The sequence below is a fragment of the Camponotus vicinus genome, unplaced genomic scaffold (genome assembly GCF_025532165.1).
Source record: "Camponotus vicinus isolate PSW18456_S1 unplaced genomic scaffold, iyCamVici1.0 SCAF_1, whole genome shotgun sequence".
NCBI lineage: Eukaryota > Metazoa > Arthropoda > Insecta > Hymenoptera > Formicidae > Camponotus > Camponotus vicinus.
Window position 1 is genome coordinate 14,345,015 of NW_028141945.1, and position 20,180 is coordinate 14,365,194.

At 36.0% G+C, this 20,180-nt stretch overlaps 1 protein-coding gene and 1 pseudogene across 2 annotated transcripts; both read left to right on the forward strand.

Annotated features, from left to right (window-relative positions):
* Nucleotides 1-80: 80 nt before the first annotated feature.
* On the forward strand, nucleotides 81-2,872 carry LOC145968555 (uncharacterized). 2 transcript variants are annotated; one of them, XM_083094127.1, is made up of 5 exons: nucleotides 81-1,003; nucleotides 1,112-1,258; nucleotides 1,378-1,602; nucleotides 1,675-1,750; nucleotides 1,868-2,872. In XM_083094127.1, the coding sequence occupies exons 2-4, from the start codon at nucleotides 1,198-1,200 to the stop codon at nucleotides 1,713-1,715; spliced, it is 327 nt and encodes a 108-aa protein (XP_082950253.1). In that variant the 5' UTR covers nucleotides 81-1,003; nucleotides 1,112-1,197; the 3' UTR covers nucleotides 1,716-1,750; nucleotides 1,868-2,872. The 2 variants fall into 2 exon arrangements, with proteins under 2 accessions (XP_082950253.1, XP_082950243.1); XM_083094117.1 differs by having other exon boundaries at nucleotides 1,378-1,750.
* Nucleotides 2,873-4,654: 1,782 nt separating this feature from the next.
* Nucleotides 4,655-18,638, forward strand: LOC145959210 (cytochrome P450 4C1-like; annotated as a pseudogene).
* The last annotated feature ends 1,542 nt before the right edge of the window (nucleotides 18,639-20,180 follow it).

Sequence of the window (20,180 nt, forward strand, 5' to 3'; positions counted from 1 at the left end):
AAACGTGTATTTTTTCTTATAAAGAAACAAATAATTTTAAAAATTTATTATATTCGTGCAATAACTATGGTCGACGCAAAATAAAAATCTTTGACAAATAAAATAATTACAAATTTTTTTTTATTACGCCTAGTTTTTAAGAAATCATATGCGTAAACCATTACTTAATTAAGGTAATTAGCAAAATGTTTAGCGTCAGTTGCTTTCTCGAAAAACAAAATAAGAAATGAAATAGATTATTCGCGCTACGGTGAAAAATATAATTACAATACGGTATATACGACTACAAGAAATTTCAAACTTCTATTCATTTTTTATGGACTTCTCCGTGCGCTGATAAAGGTTTGTTTGATTTTCCTTTTTGAGTGGGGAGGAAAATATATAAAATGGACAACGCTTAACCGAATATAAGCATTTTCGAGATTTTCTTTGCCCGAGGAAACTTGTACGATTTTCACTCGCGTGTTATTCCTTTAAGAAAAAAATGGCGTGTAATAAAAATTTGATATCGAGTTGTGCAAAGTTGGCTGCGAGTTTATCTTCAAAGATAAATTCCGCGAGCTACATTTCCAAATTAACGGAAACAAGTGAACATAATTACAGCGTATTTTCGAATTTCGCGTGTGCCTGCTCCGATACATTGCTTGCAATTTTATATAAATTGGGGCATTTCGGCGGCGACGCGAAATTACTAAATATTGCCGGCGAAATAATTAGTGCACGAAGAGCCTTGAGCGAAGATGAAAAATATGAAGAAGAAGAAGATATAGGTGAACATATAACCTACCTACTTCAAAACTACAGTAGGATCCAGTCGACGGGTAATTATTTTACTTATTTTATTTATTTTTGCTTTCAAAGAAAAAATACGAAAAATCGCGATTATAAAGTTAAATATTTAATTACTAATTAATCACAGGAAACAATAATCTTGCGAGAACAGCGATAGTGCGACCTTCACGTAGACGCTGCGCAGAGGAAGAACCCGAGGCAGGTCCTTCGCGTAAGTTCTGCACGTAATGAAAACGAGTGCTAATTTTTCTCGGATAGAATGTTCGGTAGTAATAAAAAAAAAATAATCAATACTAATAAAAAATATTCTACATTTCAGGAAGACCGCGATTACTCGAGGAAAATCCGGCGACTCCCGTTGTCGTTCTTGACGACGACGACGACGACGACGACGACGAGGAAAACATGAACGCTGACGACATCACATATGCAATCAGTAGCCCTGATAGCGAAGTGTTCTCGCCGGGTAAAGATGATGATTATGTAAAAAATAGGCTAAAACGAAAATTCGAATATAAAAATAATTTTAGAATTGTTTTAAATTTTGTTTCTATAATATTAAATATTCGAATCTTAAAATATTAGAATTTCCGCGAGAGATGGAGGAGCGCGAGAGAGTGGAGATTAACGAAGAAGAGCCAGAAGAGAGTGGGGAAGAAGAAGAAGAAGTGCAGGAAGAGGAAGAAGTGATAGTGCTGGAAGAAGAAGAAGAAGAAGAAAAAGAAGAAGAAGAAGAAGAAGAGACTGTGAGAGAGGAAGAAGAGTGGGATGAAGAAGAAGAGGAAAATATATACGCTCCCTCCAGAGAAGGTAACTTTAATAATTTATTTCTCGATATATTTTTATGCTCGAATTTAATCCAAATTCTTAATTTTTTTTTAGAAACTCGTCGCTGGGGGATTAGCTATTCCCCAGAATATTAGTAGCGGAATAAAAAACAACAAATATTGCTAAAAAGGTGAGATTATTTCGTTGTATTATAATATTTATAATACGGATTACATTCGAGTATAAAAATATTAAAATAATAAAAATAACAAAAATAGTATTTATAATTTATACGGTTTTTTAACAGTACAATACGGAGGTGGTGTTGACGGCCAACAAAATTCAGCGCTCTCCCACACCAATGAGGAAGAAGAAGCGGAAGAAGATGAGACTGAGGGGGAGGTAGCCGAGTTACCCCGCTCGGAAAATATTTCATCCGAGACCGAGGAGGGTGAGGAGGACGAGGAGGAGGAGCATGAGTACCAGCAGCAACAGCAACAATAACAACAGCAACAACAACAGCAACATCAGCAGCAGCAGCAACAACTTCACCAACAGGTCGGAAATAATAATTTTAATTTTGTAAATTTAATATCGGAAAATGCGCGACAATTTAGAAGATTCCGGGTAATCGGTAGAGAAGCGAGTTTCGCGATACGTCCGTTGACTGAAGGCACCGATATATATCACTCGTTAGAAAACGCGTTTCGCGAAATTCACGCGTATGCGTTAAATTCATGTGAACCGGGTGATTACGTAGGATTATCGTTTGATTCGCCGAATTTATCGCATGGTCTTGCGGGTATATCTTTTCGTCCGGCGCGTGATTTGAGTTACGAGGACATTTGGAGACTTGTGAGTTCGTTAGCACAGAGCGCCGGTGGTCTCGATATCGCCGACCAATTTAACATACGGGTTTATAATGTCTCGATGCCTTCGGGTCGCGGTCGCGTCACGTTAACACGGGGGGATGTCGCGAAACGTTCGATAGTCGAAATTAATAATTCCGATAACCTGTGCTTCCCTCGAGCTCTCGTAGTAGCTCAAACTTATAGCGAGCGCGGTAATATCCGTACGGGTGAGCTGCACGAGAAATGGAACGCGATAAGATATCAGCATTCTTCGTTACAACGCGAATGTGCATTGCAATTAACGAGAAATGCCGGTGTCGCAATACCGGAAGAGGGTTGTGGAATTCGTGAAATCGAACGTTTCCAGCGTTATTTCGCCGCCGACAATATCGCGATTATTGTGTATAATTTTAATACTATCGGTCGCGGCGAAAAACCGATGTATGACGGTGCCGAAATACTCGCTTCTCTCGGACGCGAGTCCTCGCGGCGATTAAACACCATCGTATTACGAGGATTCGCGACATTATAATCCTATTTTAAATTTAAAAGCCGCCGCTGGTACTCGCGATTATTGCGTAGCGTGTAATGTAGGCTTCCGAAACGATAGACCCAATAATCACCGGTGCTTAAATAAATGCCCGCGATGCTTATCCGCACCACCGTGCGATTCCACTTACGCCGAAATAAAATGCGACGCGTGCAATCGGCTATTTTACGGTGCAAGGTGTTTTGAGCGTCATCGTAGCGAGAAATCGTACGACGGTAGAACACGCGTTAATGTTTGTAGCATCGTGCGATTTTGCGATAGTTGCGGGCGTATCGTTAAATCGAATTTAAAACATGAATGCGGCGTTTCTTATTGCAAATTATGCCGTTCACAACAGCCACGCAATCATTTGTGTTATATGCAACCTCTTCGTCATCGTGGCGATATTTCCTCCGCCGGACCATCCACGTCAACGATGGTACCGGATGAGGTAATTATATCTAGCGCGCGAGAAGAAGAAGCACGGAGCATATGTGATAACGTGGAAAAGAACGAACGTGCATATGAACGCGGAAAGGGACGTGTGGCTTTCGTATTTTACGATTTCGAAACGCGACAGGACGAGACGGTCGAAGGAACGGTAAATATAAAAAAGCATATTCCGACACTATGCATCGCGCAACAGATTTGCGAAGCATGTGCGGGGGAAAATAACATGTCCGTGCGGTGTCGTTGGTGCGGAGTGCGAGAGTTCGTATTTCATCGCGATCCGGTTAAACAGTTTGTAGATTTCGTTACGCGTCCGGTAAAATATTTTAAGCACATAATTTGTATAGCGCATAATGCGAAAGCGTTCGACGCTCAATTTATTTTGAAATATATCGTGGAAAATTGTAGAGATATTGAACCGAAAGTAATTTTAAACGGCACAAAAATTATTCTTTTAACCGCGGGACATACAAAATTCATCGATAGCGTTAATTATATGCCGATGCGCTTATCCGAATTACCTAAGGCTTTCGGGCTAAAGGACACTGAGGATAAAGGCATTTTTCCGCATTTATTTAATACTATCGAAAATCAAACATACATCGGACCGTTACCCGATGTACAATATTATTCTCCGGATAGCATGAAATCGCAAGAGCGCGAACGCTTTCTCACATGGCATACCGAAATGAGGGAAAAAAATATCGTGTTCGATTTCCAACGCGAAATAGTGCGCTATTGCCGTAACGATGTTGATATTCTTCGATGAGCGTGCGTAGCGTTTAGAAAAATTTTCCTAGATCGCGGAAATGTATGTCCGTTCGAGGAATGTACAACTATTGCTTCGACTTGCATGACGGTTTTCCGGAAAAACTTTTTGCAAGCCGATACGATAGGCATCATTCCTACGGGGGGATACAGACGCGCGAGCAATCATTCGCGTAAAGCCTTGCAATGGCTGATATGGAAGGAGCGCGAACTCGCCCGTCGTATAAATCCGTGCGGGGCGTGCACGGGAATATCGTACGATCGAGGGTATGCTCGTCGATGGTTACTTCGAAACGTCTGTTGCGGGAAGGACGCAGCGTCACGTGTTGAAATTTCACGGTTGCTTTTGGCACGGATGTCCATCATGTTTCCCTGTAAATCGCGAAAAAGCGCTTTCGTCGGGGGAGGATCGCGGAGATACATTAAATTCACGATATGAACGAACTCTCGCAGTTTCATGGCGACTTCGTCAGCGGGGATACATAGTGTCGGAAAAATGGGAGTGCGCCTTCAAGAAATGAGCGACAATCGCGTAATGTATGATTTTCTCGCGAACCATCCGATGATAGAAACACCGCCGCTCGATCCTCGCGACGCGTTTTTCGGTGGGCGTACGGGAAATATCGCAACTCAATACGAAGTCACAGGTATGGAGAAAATACGCTACGTCGACGTATGCTCTTTATACCCGTATGTATTGAAGACGGGCGCTTTTCCGATCGGTCATCCGGAAATTTACGTCGGCGAAGAATGTAGCACGTTGGTCGGAAGGTCGCCGAATTATAATTTTGACTTGATCGAGGGTCTCATACGCTGTAGAGTACTCCCTCCTCGCGATTTATTTCACCCCGTATTTCTTCCGCATCGCGTACGAGGAAAATTACTCTTCGCGTTATGTCGTAGTTGCTGCGAAACATTTTCTCAGACACCGTGCACACATAATGATAGCGAGCGTGAATTCGAGGGTACCTGGGTATTACGCAAAGCCGTCGAAAAAGGTTATCTCGTAACGTCGGTAAGCGAAATTTGGCAATATAAAGTTAGCCTATACGATCGTACGTCGCGCCAAGGTGGATTGTTCGCCGAATATATTAATACATTTTTACAGCTTAAACAGGAAGCCAGTGGTTGGCCGGGCGAATGCGGGGAAAACGACGATGAGGCAAAAGAGCGATACTTGAGGGAATATGAAAAAACCGAGGATATCGCTCTTGATAAGCGAAACATCGCGCGAAATCCCGGTTTACGCTCGGTTGCGAAACTGTGCTTAAATTCATTCTGGGGAAAATTCGGCTAACGATCCAATTTGCCGACTACGGAAATCGTAAAAACGCAACAGAATTTCGCGACATTATTAGCAAGCGTCGAATACGAGATAACCGATATATTACCCGTGAATGACGAGGTGATGTATGTTTCGTGGCGACTGCGACAAGAGGCTCTCGTTCCCTCGCCGATAACAAACGTCGTGATAGCTGCGTATACGACAGCTCTAGCGCGTTTAAAATTGTATGAGTACCTAGAACGTTTAGATCGTCGTGTACTATATTATGATACAGATTCGTGTATTTTTATAAGCACAGGTGATTTGAACGAATACGTGCCGCCCACGGGAAATTTTCTAGGCGACATGACGGACGAACTCGAAAGCTACGGGCGTGGTAGCTATATAGAGGCGTTCGTGTCCGGGGGCCCGAAATTTTACGCATACATCGTGCGAACACCGGAGGGTAATACTCACGAAACTTGTAAAGTTAAGGGTATTACTCTCAATTACGAGAACTCGCGGCGAATTAATTTTAATGCTATAAAAAAGTTACTATTAGCGAGAGAAAAAGAAACACAAGAAAACGAAGAAGAAAATAGTGAAACTTCGATAAATCTACGCTTTAATGCAATTCGACGTACGGCGTTTCACGAAATTGTTACGCGAAGTGAAACAAAAATATGCGTGCCGGTATTAGTAAAGCGTAGATTTATCAATAACAAATATTCGCTACCATATGGATATGCGAGGGTATAACAGTATTCTTATTTCTTGTGTGTCTTTTTCTTTTTTTTTTTAAAGTCGTGCATTTTCTGATTTTATTTTGAAAAATAGAATTATAAATATTGTACGTAGCATAAGAAAAATGTAAAATTTATAACAATATAAATATAATTCTTCTTTGTATATATTTTTGTATAATAATAATAAGCAAAATATTTTATACAAAATGTCTGGTTTTGAAAAAAATATTAATAAAGGTGAAAATTTTTTATCTTAATTCATGTTTAATACTTTTAGCTTTTCCCTTCTTCCTTTATAACAGCTCCCCTCGCATTCAATCATCCGCATGTTCATCTTCTTAATTTTCCATTATCAGAATCCTCTGTAGTGCAATGTAGTCTAATTATAATTATTGTCCCGTGCTGAGACTTTGTCTTTTTCGATAAAGCGCGTCATGTACCGTTCGAGCGGAGAGGTTTATTTCGATATTCCATAGTGGGCCCCGAGACAGAGTGGAGAGGTAAGGATTGTTTCCTCGAGACATACAGGGTGAGCCATTTTAATTAACGCACGCAATTATTTCGGAAACAAAGCATTTTAGAGAAAAATGTTTCAGACAAAAGTTTTATGGTTTCGAGGGGGCCATAAGATGGTATCATTGGTTTGACCTTGAAGAGTTACTTGAAGGTCACATGAAGGTCACCTTCAATTTCTTAAATGGAACCTACTATTTGTCATTGCATATTCTTGTAGCTTATCTCGAGAGCTTTCCAAAACACTATAATTAAGTACCTTTTCGTTAAGTACTTTTTGAGTTATGAGGCTTGAAATAATTTCTTAATTTTACATAAACCGTAAAATATCTTGTAAAATATTCATTTTTCGATTATCCTACCTTAATACTTTTACGTACAAAATAATGAGAGGAATCAACTGGTGTAAAAAAAACACATAGTTGTTTTGAAGAAAAAATATGTAATTTGCAATTAACAATTCCATATTTTTTCTTAAAAACAACTATGTGTTTTCTTTACACCAATTGATTCCTCTCATTATTTTGTACATAAAAGTATTAAGATAAGATAATCGAAAAATGAATATTTTACAAGATATTTTACGGTATATGTAAAATTAAGAAATTATTTCAAGCCTCATAACTCAAAAAGTACTTAACGAAAAGGTACTTAATTATAGTGTTTTGGAAAGCTCTCGAGATAAGCTACAAGAATATGTAATGACAAATAGTAGGTTCCATTTAAGAAATTAAAGGTGACCTTCATGTGACCTTCAAATAACTCTTCGAGGTCAAACCAATGATACCATCTTATGGCCCCCTCGAAACCATAAAACTTTTGTCTGAAACATTTTTCTCTACAATGCTTTGTTTCCGAAATAATTGCGTGCATTAATTAAAATGGCTCACCCTGTATATACCGGTTACCCCGTAAGTCGGTAGGTGGGGGGTTCGTTCTGCCAAGACGTAGCGAGACTAAGGGCTAGGTAACGGGAATTTGAATTGTTGGAGGGTCCCTATACAGGTGGACCTGAGATGGAGTGGGAGGAGGATTGCTTCTTCGAGTCTAGTACCGTGGAGGTAGGGAAATAAAAATTTGATAAATCCCCGACATAGGTGGCGCCGACCAATCACAGCTCTGGACCACTATGGTGCAAGCCAATCAAACGCTGGGTCACTATGGTGCAAGCCAATCAAACGCTGGGCCACTATGGTGCAAGCCAATCAAAATCGAGACTTCGGGCGGTGGGGTATTGTTTCCACCAATCAGAACGCCTCCCTCCACTTCACCCGGCCACGCCCACGGCGCCAGGGGTCGAGTGGTGGGGGTTTGTTTTGACGCACCATAGTGGCCCATATCTACTAATATTTATTTTATGACATGTGATTCAAGAATAATAAAACCAATAAACGAAAAATAAGAAATTTTAGACGATCAAGGATGTCAAGTACGACAGTTAAAAAACGATGTTTATAATTATATTATATTGGTATTATTTTTATTTATTTTATTGGCATATAATTATTATGTCATCATGGAAGAAACATACGACTCCTTAATCTTATACCAGGACCACCAGGCTTTTCGATTATTGGCAATTTGCTCGAATGCTATGTTTCACTAGGTAAGTACAAAATTTCTTATCTATTTACAATAATTGACAAACGATTTGTCATTTATACAAGCAAAAGTTATAGCCAACACACGAATATCCGAAGAATATCCATAAGATGATTTTTAAGGATATTGAGATCCAGTGGACGTCCTATCATAAAAAAAGGAACATGTAATTTATCGGAATTTTTCGGAATTGTAATTTACATTAAAACACACAGACAAGCAGACAGATATATATTTCATTTTACGTCCTTTATTCTAGAACTCTACTTTTACTTATACTTACTCAAGATTGCATACAGATTACTAATCTGAGCACTTCTGTTTGCAATAACCATTTCCACTTTCTTTATTATTATTTATGTATTTTCAGTGTATTTGAGTAAAGATGCATTAATATTGAAAATAAAATTAATGTCATCAAAACATCTATGTGTATTGATACTTATCGCATAATTTTCAGAGGGACTATAGGAGCTCTTCTGTAGAGTACCTAAGGAATATTATCCTATTGTAAAATTCGGAGGTTTGTTTGTATATGCGCTGTGTGTCAGTCATCCGGATGATTTAGAGATAATAAAACAAAATTCAATTCTATACATATTACAATTGAATTAGATTCAGGAGTCTTGCGATTCACAGAAAGATTTTTACTAATAAAGAATGTTTCTTAGAAAAATGATGAGACAAATCGATATTTCATCGAGATTACATTAAAATACAGAGATACGATTTATTACGAATTATTTGTGTATGTAAGATTATATGGATAATATATATTTTTTTCTGTTTCTCCTGATAATTTCAGACGATTCTAAGCAGTACTAAGCATATCGAAAGAAGTCGTTTGTATAATTTATTACACCCTTGGTTAAACACTGGTCTCCTCACTAGCAAAGGTAATAACATAATGGCATGAATATGTAAGTATAATATATATTTTTAATGTAGTTTGTTACCGCCAGTAGTTTGTTGATCCCAGCAGCATATCTCCAGCACAGAAAAATCAAATAAATTGTTACAATAAGACTTGAATATTATCTTAAATAGTGAATTTATGCAACTTCTTTGTTGTAAAAACTAACAGATTTAAAGAAATTTGCAGATGAAATATTGAGAGATAATTTCACCGTGATGCATGTATTCTCAAAAATAATTAAGTCTACTTAATACATATTTGCAATTTCTTTTACCGTAAAAATTTCAAGAAAAAAAGGGTTTATAAAAGAATTTTGCGATACAAGAAATGTAAATGTAGGATAACAATGTTATTCAAAAATTAATCAATAAATAATAAACGAACAAGAAAACCTATCTTTATGTTATTCGATTTTATTAAAACTTACAATATATTAATATACTTGTAAAATAGTCAAAATAATAGACACGTATTTTTTTATATTGGCAATGGTATAATTTCAGCAATTTTATTTTGGTGAAAACTCTTTGTATTTATAAATAATATATAATATATGTACACATATATAAATAATATATGTGTACGAGTAATTAACTCGTTGCATTTAAGTTCACGGTATTAAATCTTTCTTTTAATTTTGAAGATAATAAGTGGTTTTTCATGTCACTAAAAACAAATTCGATGTAAAAATTATAGAATAGCGGATCAAATATGACCTAATAAAACAATCTTGTATTGCTCTTTCTTGTTCAATTTAGAAATAATCAACGAGGAGGTGGCGAGAATCTATCCCCATTTCATTTTTTAAAACTATTTTTTAAATATATTTTTTACATTTTCTTTTACTACATTATTTTTTACGCCTTTCTTATATTTACTTTTTAGGTTTTGTATTTATTGCAGAAACGATATACAAAAAAACATTTATACACAAAGAATTTGCACACCAAACAAATTTTATTTTATTGTTATATTATTGCATAAGGCACAGATAATTTCACATTTTTTAAGACAATAATTTACGTGATTGTCAAACTCAAGTGAATTCTTTCGTAAATATCCTACTACAACATACTAAACAGATTTATAAATCGAGGAGAAGATAGCAAATTATGAATAAGCAATCGAAGTTTGATATTATAATATTATTTCGTAAATATTTGTATTACAAAATTGAATATTTACGAGAGAAACCACTTGAGTTTGACAATCTTGTAGATTATTGTTTAAAAAATTGTGATGCTATCTATGCATTAATATAGCAGTCATAAGTATACTTGTTGTGCAAATTCTTTTGTAAAAAAAAATCTTTTTGCACATCGTTTCTACAAAAAATATAAAACCTGAAAAAATACACATAAATAAGGCGTGAAAAATTATTAAAATTATAATTATAAATAAGGCGTAAAAAAGAAAACAAAAAAGATAAATAAAAAATGTAAGAAAATATATTAAAAAATAATTAAAACAAATAAAATGGGGGTAGATTTTCGCCACCTACTCATTAATTATTTCTGGATTCGACAAAGAGCAAAACAAGAGTTTGTTAGATCGCTATATTTGATCCGTTATTCTATAATTTTTATGAAATTTCATGTCCTTCCAGTGAAAAACCTCTTTACCTACAAAATTAAAAAAATTCTAATATTATGAATTTAAAAATGCAACAAATTAGTTATTCGTACTTATAAATACAAAAGATAGTTTTCACCTAAAATTGCATCATGGCTAATATAAAAAAATACCTGTTTATTATTTCTGACTATTCTACAGGTATACAAAGTTTCGATGAAATCGGCAAGTAACACAAAGATAGGTTTACTTGTAAGAAAGATATTAATCTTATATAATATCATCTGTATTTTTTATCGCAAAATTTTGCATTATTTGGTTTCCGTTATAGGGGTTAAGTGGCAAACGCGGCGAAAGATATCAACACCTACATTCCATTTTAATATATTGAATCAGTTTATTGATATCTTGATCAAGAAGGGCGACTAAATGACAAAATCTTTGAAGGATGTTGGAGGAACAGTTGTAAAGGATTTATTACCATTTATTAGTAAACATACGCTAATTGCGATATGCGGTAAAAGTTCTTATTGCGTATCATGTATAAGAATTTCATTCGAAATAATTATAGCTTAAAATAAAAATAGAATTTGTTCCTATATAAAGTATCAATGCTACAAGTAAAGATAGATAATATCCGATATTTTTCATATTCAAAGCTATTCACAAAATAATCAACTGTAAGTAATATTTGATTGTTTCACTTTTCTATCTTATAATAAATGCATTTGTAGAAACTGCCATGGGCATCTCTCTGCAAAATCTTGGCAAGTTCAAAAACAGTATCGAAATGCGACTCACGAAATGATTGATTTGATAATTTATAGGTAAATCATGAATATAATATATAATATATAATTATGTGATATCTATGGTCCTTTAACTTGTGATTGTGATATTACAAGTAATGTATCGCCGGTCAAATGGCGCAATAGTCTGGATTCAGTAATACTTTGACTTAATTTTTCGACGAAATGTGCTTTCCCTTTCTCTTCACGCTTTTTCTTCGGGGATTATTGCGATTTTTGCTCATCTCTACTGCTCATCTTGTGCTTGTGGACATAATAACGTTTCAAAATTAAGAATAACTTTGATTTTTGGTGTCATCGCAGCCCATTTATACATTCTTCGTTTGCGTTATTCTAACGGACGACTTTTTGTCTCATTTTTTCCGCACGGCTCCGATCTTCGTTTTGGAGTACAGGTGAGTGACTCGCTGCCCCTCGAACATTTCCATTGCGACAAGTATTTCATTTGCGAAACTTAATTATATTGTATTTTCATTCCTATTTTTATCTCAAAATTTAACATTGTATGATAGCGATTCGACTTTTTAATATCTGAGATTGTACTGACTATGTTTTGTATATTTTTGTATTGCTTTTTCTGCTTTTTTTGGCATTAGGAATGATCCGAAGAGAATCGAAACGTCTGCGTTTTTCTACATTGAATGCTCGATCAAACATCTTTATATCTCTTTTTGAAAAATAATAATTAATATGTTATTCATGATCATTTAATATTAAATCATTGATTTTTACTTAAATCTTATTTTTGCGTCGCCCTTCAACGCTTGTGGTTTATATTAATCTTTTGAAAAAGTTTTTATTGATTTTTATCTACCAAACCACTTTTCATATTTTTTCTAATTTTGTTTAAAATAACATTACATCATCATTTGAAATTAAATGATTTTATTAAATTTCAATTTAGAGGAATAAGGCCTTGGTTGTATAACGATTTGTTATTCTCATTGACACCACAAAGTAGAAAGCAAAAGAAACTCTTGAAAATATTGCATGGATTTACCGAAAAAGTAAGTAATAAACCACATTACTTTAAATCTTACAACACTCTTATAAAATAACGATAGATCTCGTAATCTTTGCAGGATTACATTATTAATTATAAATATTAATAATAAATATTAATATTATATTATAAATATCTATGATATAATGTACCATTGTTGTTTAATACATTATTTAGTAAAAAATCATTTTAAAAATTAAATATTATTTTCATATAGGTCATCGCGGAAAGAAAACTTTATCATGAACGTACTTTATCATGAACGTACTAATAATCGATACTTAAATAACTTTGAAAGTAACAAAGAGACAGAAGATGTGTTTGGAAGTACGTAAGAGATCAGAGCTTCTAATTTAAGTTTGACTACGCAATCTAACATTATAAATTATGCTTGTACTATTTATACTAAACACATAATCGCACACGTCATGATGCAACATATGTCTATCGTAAAATTAAATCATCATTATTTGTAACAGAATTTGAATTTTAAACAAGAATGTTACATAATGCGACATGCAAAAATAAAATCGTTACTAATAAGTTTTGTTTCTACTTAAAGAAAGGCGATTAGCCATGTTGGACCTTTTAATAAAGGCATCTCAAGAAAATTCTTTAACTGATTTGGACATAAGGGAAGAAGTCGATACTTTTATATTCGAAATATATATCCGTTATTTTTTTTTTAATTTTTTGTATATATATAAGCATACCGATATGACGATACATATGACGATGATTACAGGGTCATGATACTACAGCGGCGGGTATAATGTTTATTTTACTACTCTTAGCTGAACACAAGGATATCCAGGTACTTATTTCCCGTAATATATTGCGATATATTATTTAATTTACGAAATTCTTGTTGCGACATATATTTTTTAGATATATTAATTTAGATATATTAATTCTTAGATATATTAATTTATTAGATATATAAATATTTTCCGAAAAATTATTAAAAATGTATCTAAAATAAATATAAATATTTTATTTTGATTTATTAAGAATTTATTTTTATCCGTAAGAATCAGAAGTGTAAAATATACTTTAATTATTATCAATTATACAGGAACGTGTGAGAGTCGAAGTCGATATCGTGATGCAAGAGAACGAAGGAAAACTTAATATAAGAGCATTGCAAAATTTGTCGTATTTAGAAAGATGTTTGAAAGAAGCGCTACGATTGTATCCTAGCGTGTTTTTACATTTCGAAACTGTGGAGATGATATAAAATTACGTAATTTATCATTTTCTTGTTACATATATTTTTGAACATGTTACATAACAAGAGTATATATTATTGAATGTAAAATAAAATTAATTATTTTAAGTATTTTAAAAATGCAATATTATGTTATTATATACAATATTATATTATGTTTTATTTAGTAATTATGCATAAAAAGGGCCCACCTTCGCACAAATGTGTTATTGACGTATGTTGTGAAGATGTTATCCCTGATTAACATTCTGAAAGTTTTAGCCGGCGGTCGTTCTTTATTCAAAAGTTATTAACAAATAAATGTGAGAAATATTGACATAAAGATTCTACTTTATTTATTCACCGATTTGCTTTATTTTTAAATATGTTATAGGGGAGATTTTCCCGAGTAATTTCGTATATATATATTGTGACCGTTTATTTTTTTATGTTGGGCTAATGTTAATTGTGGCCGGTGATATTGGCCCACGGCACACCTTCGGCGCGATCTTTTCTCAAAATGTAAAACTCTAAAATTGCCTGGGCGCCAGGTGCGGGGAATCCGCACCGCTCTAATAAAATCTCAACAAATTATATAATTTTCCACGCTCTGAAGAAGATGAAAGAATTTAAAAGCTATCGCGACGGATACTCGGCTAGCCCCGTATCGAAATTGGTAGAGGGGCGGTCCGTTTAATTAATTCACAAGGAAGGATCGAGAATACAAGGTGGCTGCAAATAAAACATAATATTTTAGTAACGAGAATAGATATATTTAACATGTGAATAAATTCCAATGGCAGACCGACTGGCGTAGATGTAAAACGATTTTATAATATTGATTACCAGATTATTAGCCGGCAGCGACGGGCCGGCATTCGAGCGCGATCACCGCGGTATCACGTGTCACGCGGCCGGAAGAAAGCGTAAAAGAAAAGTCCCGGAATTCCGCGCTAAACGAAACTTGTTAGAGTTTCGGCAGCTACGGATTCCCAAATAAATTTTAATAATGAATACCGCGGTTTTGGCTCCTTTAATGACATCCGTCTGTCGCAAATAAAATAATTAATTACAATAATGGATCTACTCGCCACACGCACAGTTGACAGAATCGATTATAGATGCGAGTCGATTATTCAGATCTACTACTTTAACGAAAGAATTGAGCGGCTACTAACGTATCTTACATAGCCGATTGAATCTAGACCTGAAAAATTATAAATAACCAGGAAGTATCAACCGATTTGAGACTCGGGAGTATGCGAGCCGACGCCGCGACGTAGTTGCCGGTTATCGAGTACCGCAATCGCCTTCGGGCGTGAGCTCTTCGTATCGAAAGTTTAACAGGCAAAGATTCTCACAAAATCACTATAAACGCAACAAGAAAGACAATTAATTTGCCCGTCGATTATCGGTATATTACGCGTTAACGACAAGAATTTAGACAAGACTCGATAACTCAATAAAAGGCACATTAAATTCAACGCGCACAACTACCCTCTATAATATAATACACGGAATGCGAGTCGACGCTGCAACGCAATTGCTAGCTATCGAATCTCGAGATCGCCTTATGTGTGGGGCTCAGTTAAAGTAATTTTTACGGACGAAAATTTACAGTTAACAATAATAATCGTACAATAAACACGTAAAGTGACTGTCGGCGCGCAACTGGGAGAGAGGGCACTTAATTTTACGCAAGCTCGAACAAAGTCTTTAGGCCGGCCGTCGTACGGTAAGACGCAAATATCGAGAACGCGGAAAAACGAAATTTACAATGAAATTTAGTGACGGCAGCTATACGGCCCCGACCCTGTTCGAGCTAATTCTACCTTATTACACAAAAAAAAAACGGCCAGATGGGGTCGACGCTTGTCTCACCGGTGACTCCTTGCGGTTCTCCGTGCTCTCGGCATCCACTCGTCGGATCGATACCTTTGGGCCGTCGTTCCCTTCGCCGGTCCGCCGAACAGTGGCGAGCGGCAGTCCCGTCGGAATCACGCCGGCGAATTAATTGGTAATTGGGCCACCTGCGGCGCTTCCGCAACCCTCAGGATCGTCGTGTGGCCCATTTTATCCCGCGGCCTTCAGGGCCGTACCTGTGCCTGTCGCACCCCGTTTTCCTTGGATTTTTCGTAATTTCTCTCGTCGGAGCCCGTCAGGGGGAATATCTTCGGCAGCCACTCGCCGTTGATTATAAGGTTCTTCTTGAGCTCTGTTCCGGCCGAGGTGGCTCCGGCGCGGGGTCCCAGTGTTAATTTCCCGCTGGTTGGCCTTCCCCGCTATCATTCTCCGTACCTGCTGGGCATATTAATGTTCACAGGGCGGCAGCGACAGTCTTAAGTGGACTTTAGATAAATTGGCACAACCAAATAATACTTATCCTAGCGTTTCCCTCTAATCGGCGCCTCCACTCGCCCGTCTCCTTGCATGCTGAACTCCTTCCTTAAAGTTGGAGCCACCGGATGAAATCCCGTCCGCGTTTCCCATCACGCCCGCGCTTAAACCTAATCTTATTGCTAACAATTAAATATTTATGCCAGGGAGGCGAGTATAACCTCGCCTCCAATAGCCGCTCTCTCCCTAAATTAGGGGAGAACGAGGGCCCAAATTCACTCTCGGTCGGATCTCGCGATCCTTGTGGCGGACCACCAAGTGTCACGTCACAATATATATATATATATATATATATATATATATATATATATATATATATATAAGGGTTGAACTCAAATAGTTTTGGAGATATAGGCTGAAAAAGGATAAAAATAATAAAATATAAACTTAAATTTAAACAGGCCATCAGAGCTAAACGCGGATGATAGTGCGTAAGTTCAACGAGAATTAAGTTTTCGTTGAAATTTATTTGTGTGCACAGGGCACAAAATTTTCTTGGTACGATACCAAGCAAATTTTAAATAATTCTCAATTCGAGAAATTATTTAATTATTATCCCTCTATTTCCCCCCTGTAGTGTTGTAGGCGAGAAAAATATCGGGCTGAAAGTCGCTGAATCGGGAATCGAACCCGAGTCTTTCGCTTGCCGAGCGACTGCTCTTACCACTGAGCCATTTAATTCACGCCGGCGGAAGATGGCGTTATACTTTAATTTAATATATATTTGTAGGCGACCGAGAAGTATCGAGTTGAGGGGTCTGAATTGCTCAGTGGTAAGAGCAGTCGCCCGGCAAGCGAAAGACTCGGGTTCGATTCCCGATTCAGCGACTTTCAGCCCGATATTTTTCTCGCCTACAACACTACAGGGGGGAAATAGAGGGATAATAATTAAATAATTTCTCGAATTGAGAATTATTTAAAATTTGCTTGGTATCGTACCAAGAAAATTTTGTGCCCTGTGCACACAAATAAATTTCAACGAAAACTTAATTCTCGTTGAACTTACGCACTACCATCCGCGTTTAGCTCTGATGGCCTGTTTAAATTTAAGTTTATATTTTAATATACAGAGCCTAATTTCTTATAGTTATTTAAAAATAATAAATATAAAAATAAGGTAAACCTTCGGAAAACCTACCTATATGAAATAATGAGTAAGAATATCCAATTTCTACGTATTTTTATCTCCTGAACACGAATATGAAACTTAAAAATAGCGGTCGAACTCGCAAGTCGAAGAAAAACGCAAAAAAAGGTAAATTAAAGGTAAATAAAAGAAAGGTAAACAATTTAAATTTATATACAATTTAATACATTTTAATACAATTAAAAAATATCACAAATGTATGTGTACACACACACACACACACGCGCGGGGGGGGGTGCAAGGGGGGCCTTCGGCCCCCCCTCCCGCAACCACCCCGCCGGTAGGGGACGCATTGCGAAGAGTTCAATCACAATGGATATATGCTGTAAGTTGTAAAGCGAGGTCCATCCGCCTACCGGCGAGGTGGTTGCGGGAGGGGGGGGCCACCCCTTGTATCCCCCGCGCGCGCGCGCGCGTGTGTGTGTGTGTACACATACATTTGTGATATTTTTTAATTGTATTAAATTGTATTAAATTCTATATAAATTTAAATTGTATTAAATGTATTTAAAATTATTATTTTTTCATATAACAGCTAAAATAGTAGGTTTATGAAAAAATGCATATAACCTTTTTTGTAGAGTTTTTCAGCGGCTTTATTTTTTGCTTAAAATTTTTTTTTCTCAAATCAATATTTTCGGAGATAAAAAGCATTAAAATTGTGAAATTCTTTTGTTAATAACTTTTTAATAAACAAGGACCGCCGGCTAAAACCTTCAAAATATTAATTAGAGATATGATCTTGACAACATATGTCAATGACACATTTGTGCGAAGGTGGGCCCTTTTTATGCATAATTACCTTTTATTTTTCTGAAAAATTCTTATTTTCGTAAATTTCAGTATTCTTTCATTTTATAATATGCTTTTTAGAATCATATATGGTACCTGCTGGAACAATCTTATTGCTTAATATCTACGGAGTTTCACAGAGATCCTAATTTTTGGCCAAATCCAGAAGTATTTGATCCGGATAGATTCTTGCCAGAGAGGATGCAGAATCGTCATCCTTATTCTTATATACCATTCAGCGCAGGACCGAGGAATTGCATAGGTGAATTAATTTTCGTTTCTCTCCATGTCGATTTTTTCATGAACTTTAAATTGTAGGTCAACGATTTGCTCTGCTGGAGATGAAAGCTGTAATAGCTCCTTTGGTGCATAATTTTTACTTGGAACCCATTGAGCATTTAAAAAATATCCGATTTAAGTACGATCTCATAATTCGTCCTTCGCATCCAGTTCATATTAGATTCGTCCCAATCAAATGCAACCAGTTTAAAACTAACACGGATACTACATGAATGTAACAATTTGATGCATTGCAAAAAAAACATCTTTATATGTTCAATATTATGAACAAAATATTGTATATGTAAATATTATATTTAATCGTAAAAATATAACCACATAGAATGTTTTATAAGTCAAGCCCTGGAATCGAAGTTTATCGTGTATTATTTGCATGGAAATAAAAATGTATATCCAAGAATATAATATACACGTGTAAAGCTAATAAAACAATCTTTTCCTTGTCTTATTCAATGAAACAATATAAAGATGACAACATATTAATTGCCAAAAATTAAAGAAAACAGTTGTTTTTAAGAAAAAATATGTAATTATGCAAATTACATATTTTTTCTTAGAAATAATTATGTTTTCTTTTGTCGGAAATTGACAGCAAAATCCGACTAAATCTAATAACAGAATTTCAGGCATACAGCAAGACTCACTGTACTGAGAAAGTCGGTTGTGTTTCGTGGGATTGCGCTCGAACTTTCTATCAAAACATGGAAATAATTTTTGTAGCTGTCGTAATGCCTCGATTCCGAGAATATAAGTATTATATAAGAGCGCGCGTTTCTCATGACATAATTCGCATTGAACGAATAAAGTCTCGGAAATAAAGTCGGAAATAATTGCGTGAAATATAATATTTAATTATTATATTAAATTGTACGAGGCATTTCGTAGGTAACAGAAACTGTTTTCGATGAGTTTGTTTGACGCTGCCGGTTTTTTCTCGAGCCTTGAGTAAACAGGCTCGAGAAATAAACACTTAAAATCAAAACAGCTGATCGCCCGTTAGACAATCGGCCTATATGAAAAGCTGCTAGTCATGTATCGGGAACATTCGGTTTCCCCGGATATATAAACTGAGCTCTTCGAGCCCTCCGATCATTCTACCGTTGCTTATCACGGAGAAAGTGTTTATCAGAGCTACTTATAATTTTCCCCGCGCTTGGGAAATTTCGCTACCTATTTCGTTGCTCGCGTATTCCGCTGTACAACCGCTGTACAACCGCTGTCGAGTTCGTGGCTTGCGAGCTCGTGTATTTCGCGACGACCACAGTTCGAGCCCGCGGCTTGCTGACTCGCGCCTGCTGTCGTCTAATTGTTCGCGTCCGCTAACCCTCCGCTTGAGGGAGAAAGTGCGTTCTCCTTAGCTGTCGCGAAAAGAGAAAAAAGAAAACCACGAATTAATAGCGTAAATACTTTATTAAATATATTTTAATTGTGTGACATTCGAAAACTGAAATTCTAATTCGTGACGTCCTTCCATCACTCATGCTCTCTCTAACATCTTTACACTAATCGATTCCTCACATTATTTTGTGCATAAAAGTATTAAGGTAAGATAATCGAAAAATGAATATTTTACAAGATATTTTACGGTTTATGTAAAATTAAGAAATTATTTCAAACCTCATAACTCGAAAAGACCTTAATGAAAAAATACTTCATTATAGTGTTTTGGAAAGCTCTCGAGATAAGCTACAAGAATGTGCAATAAAAAATAGGGATTTCAATTTAAAAAATTCAATGTGACCTTGATATGACCT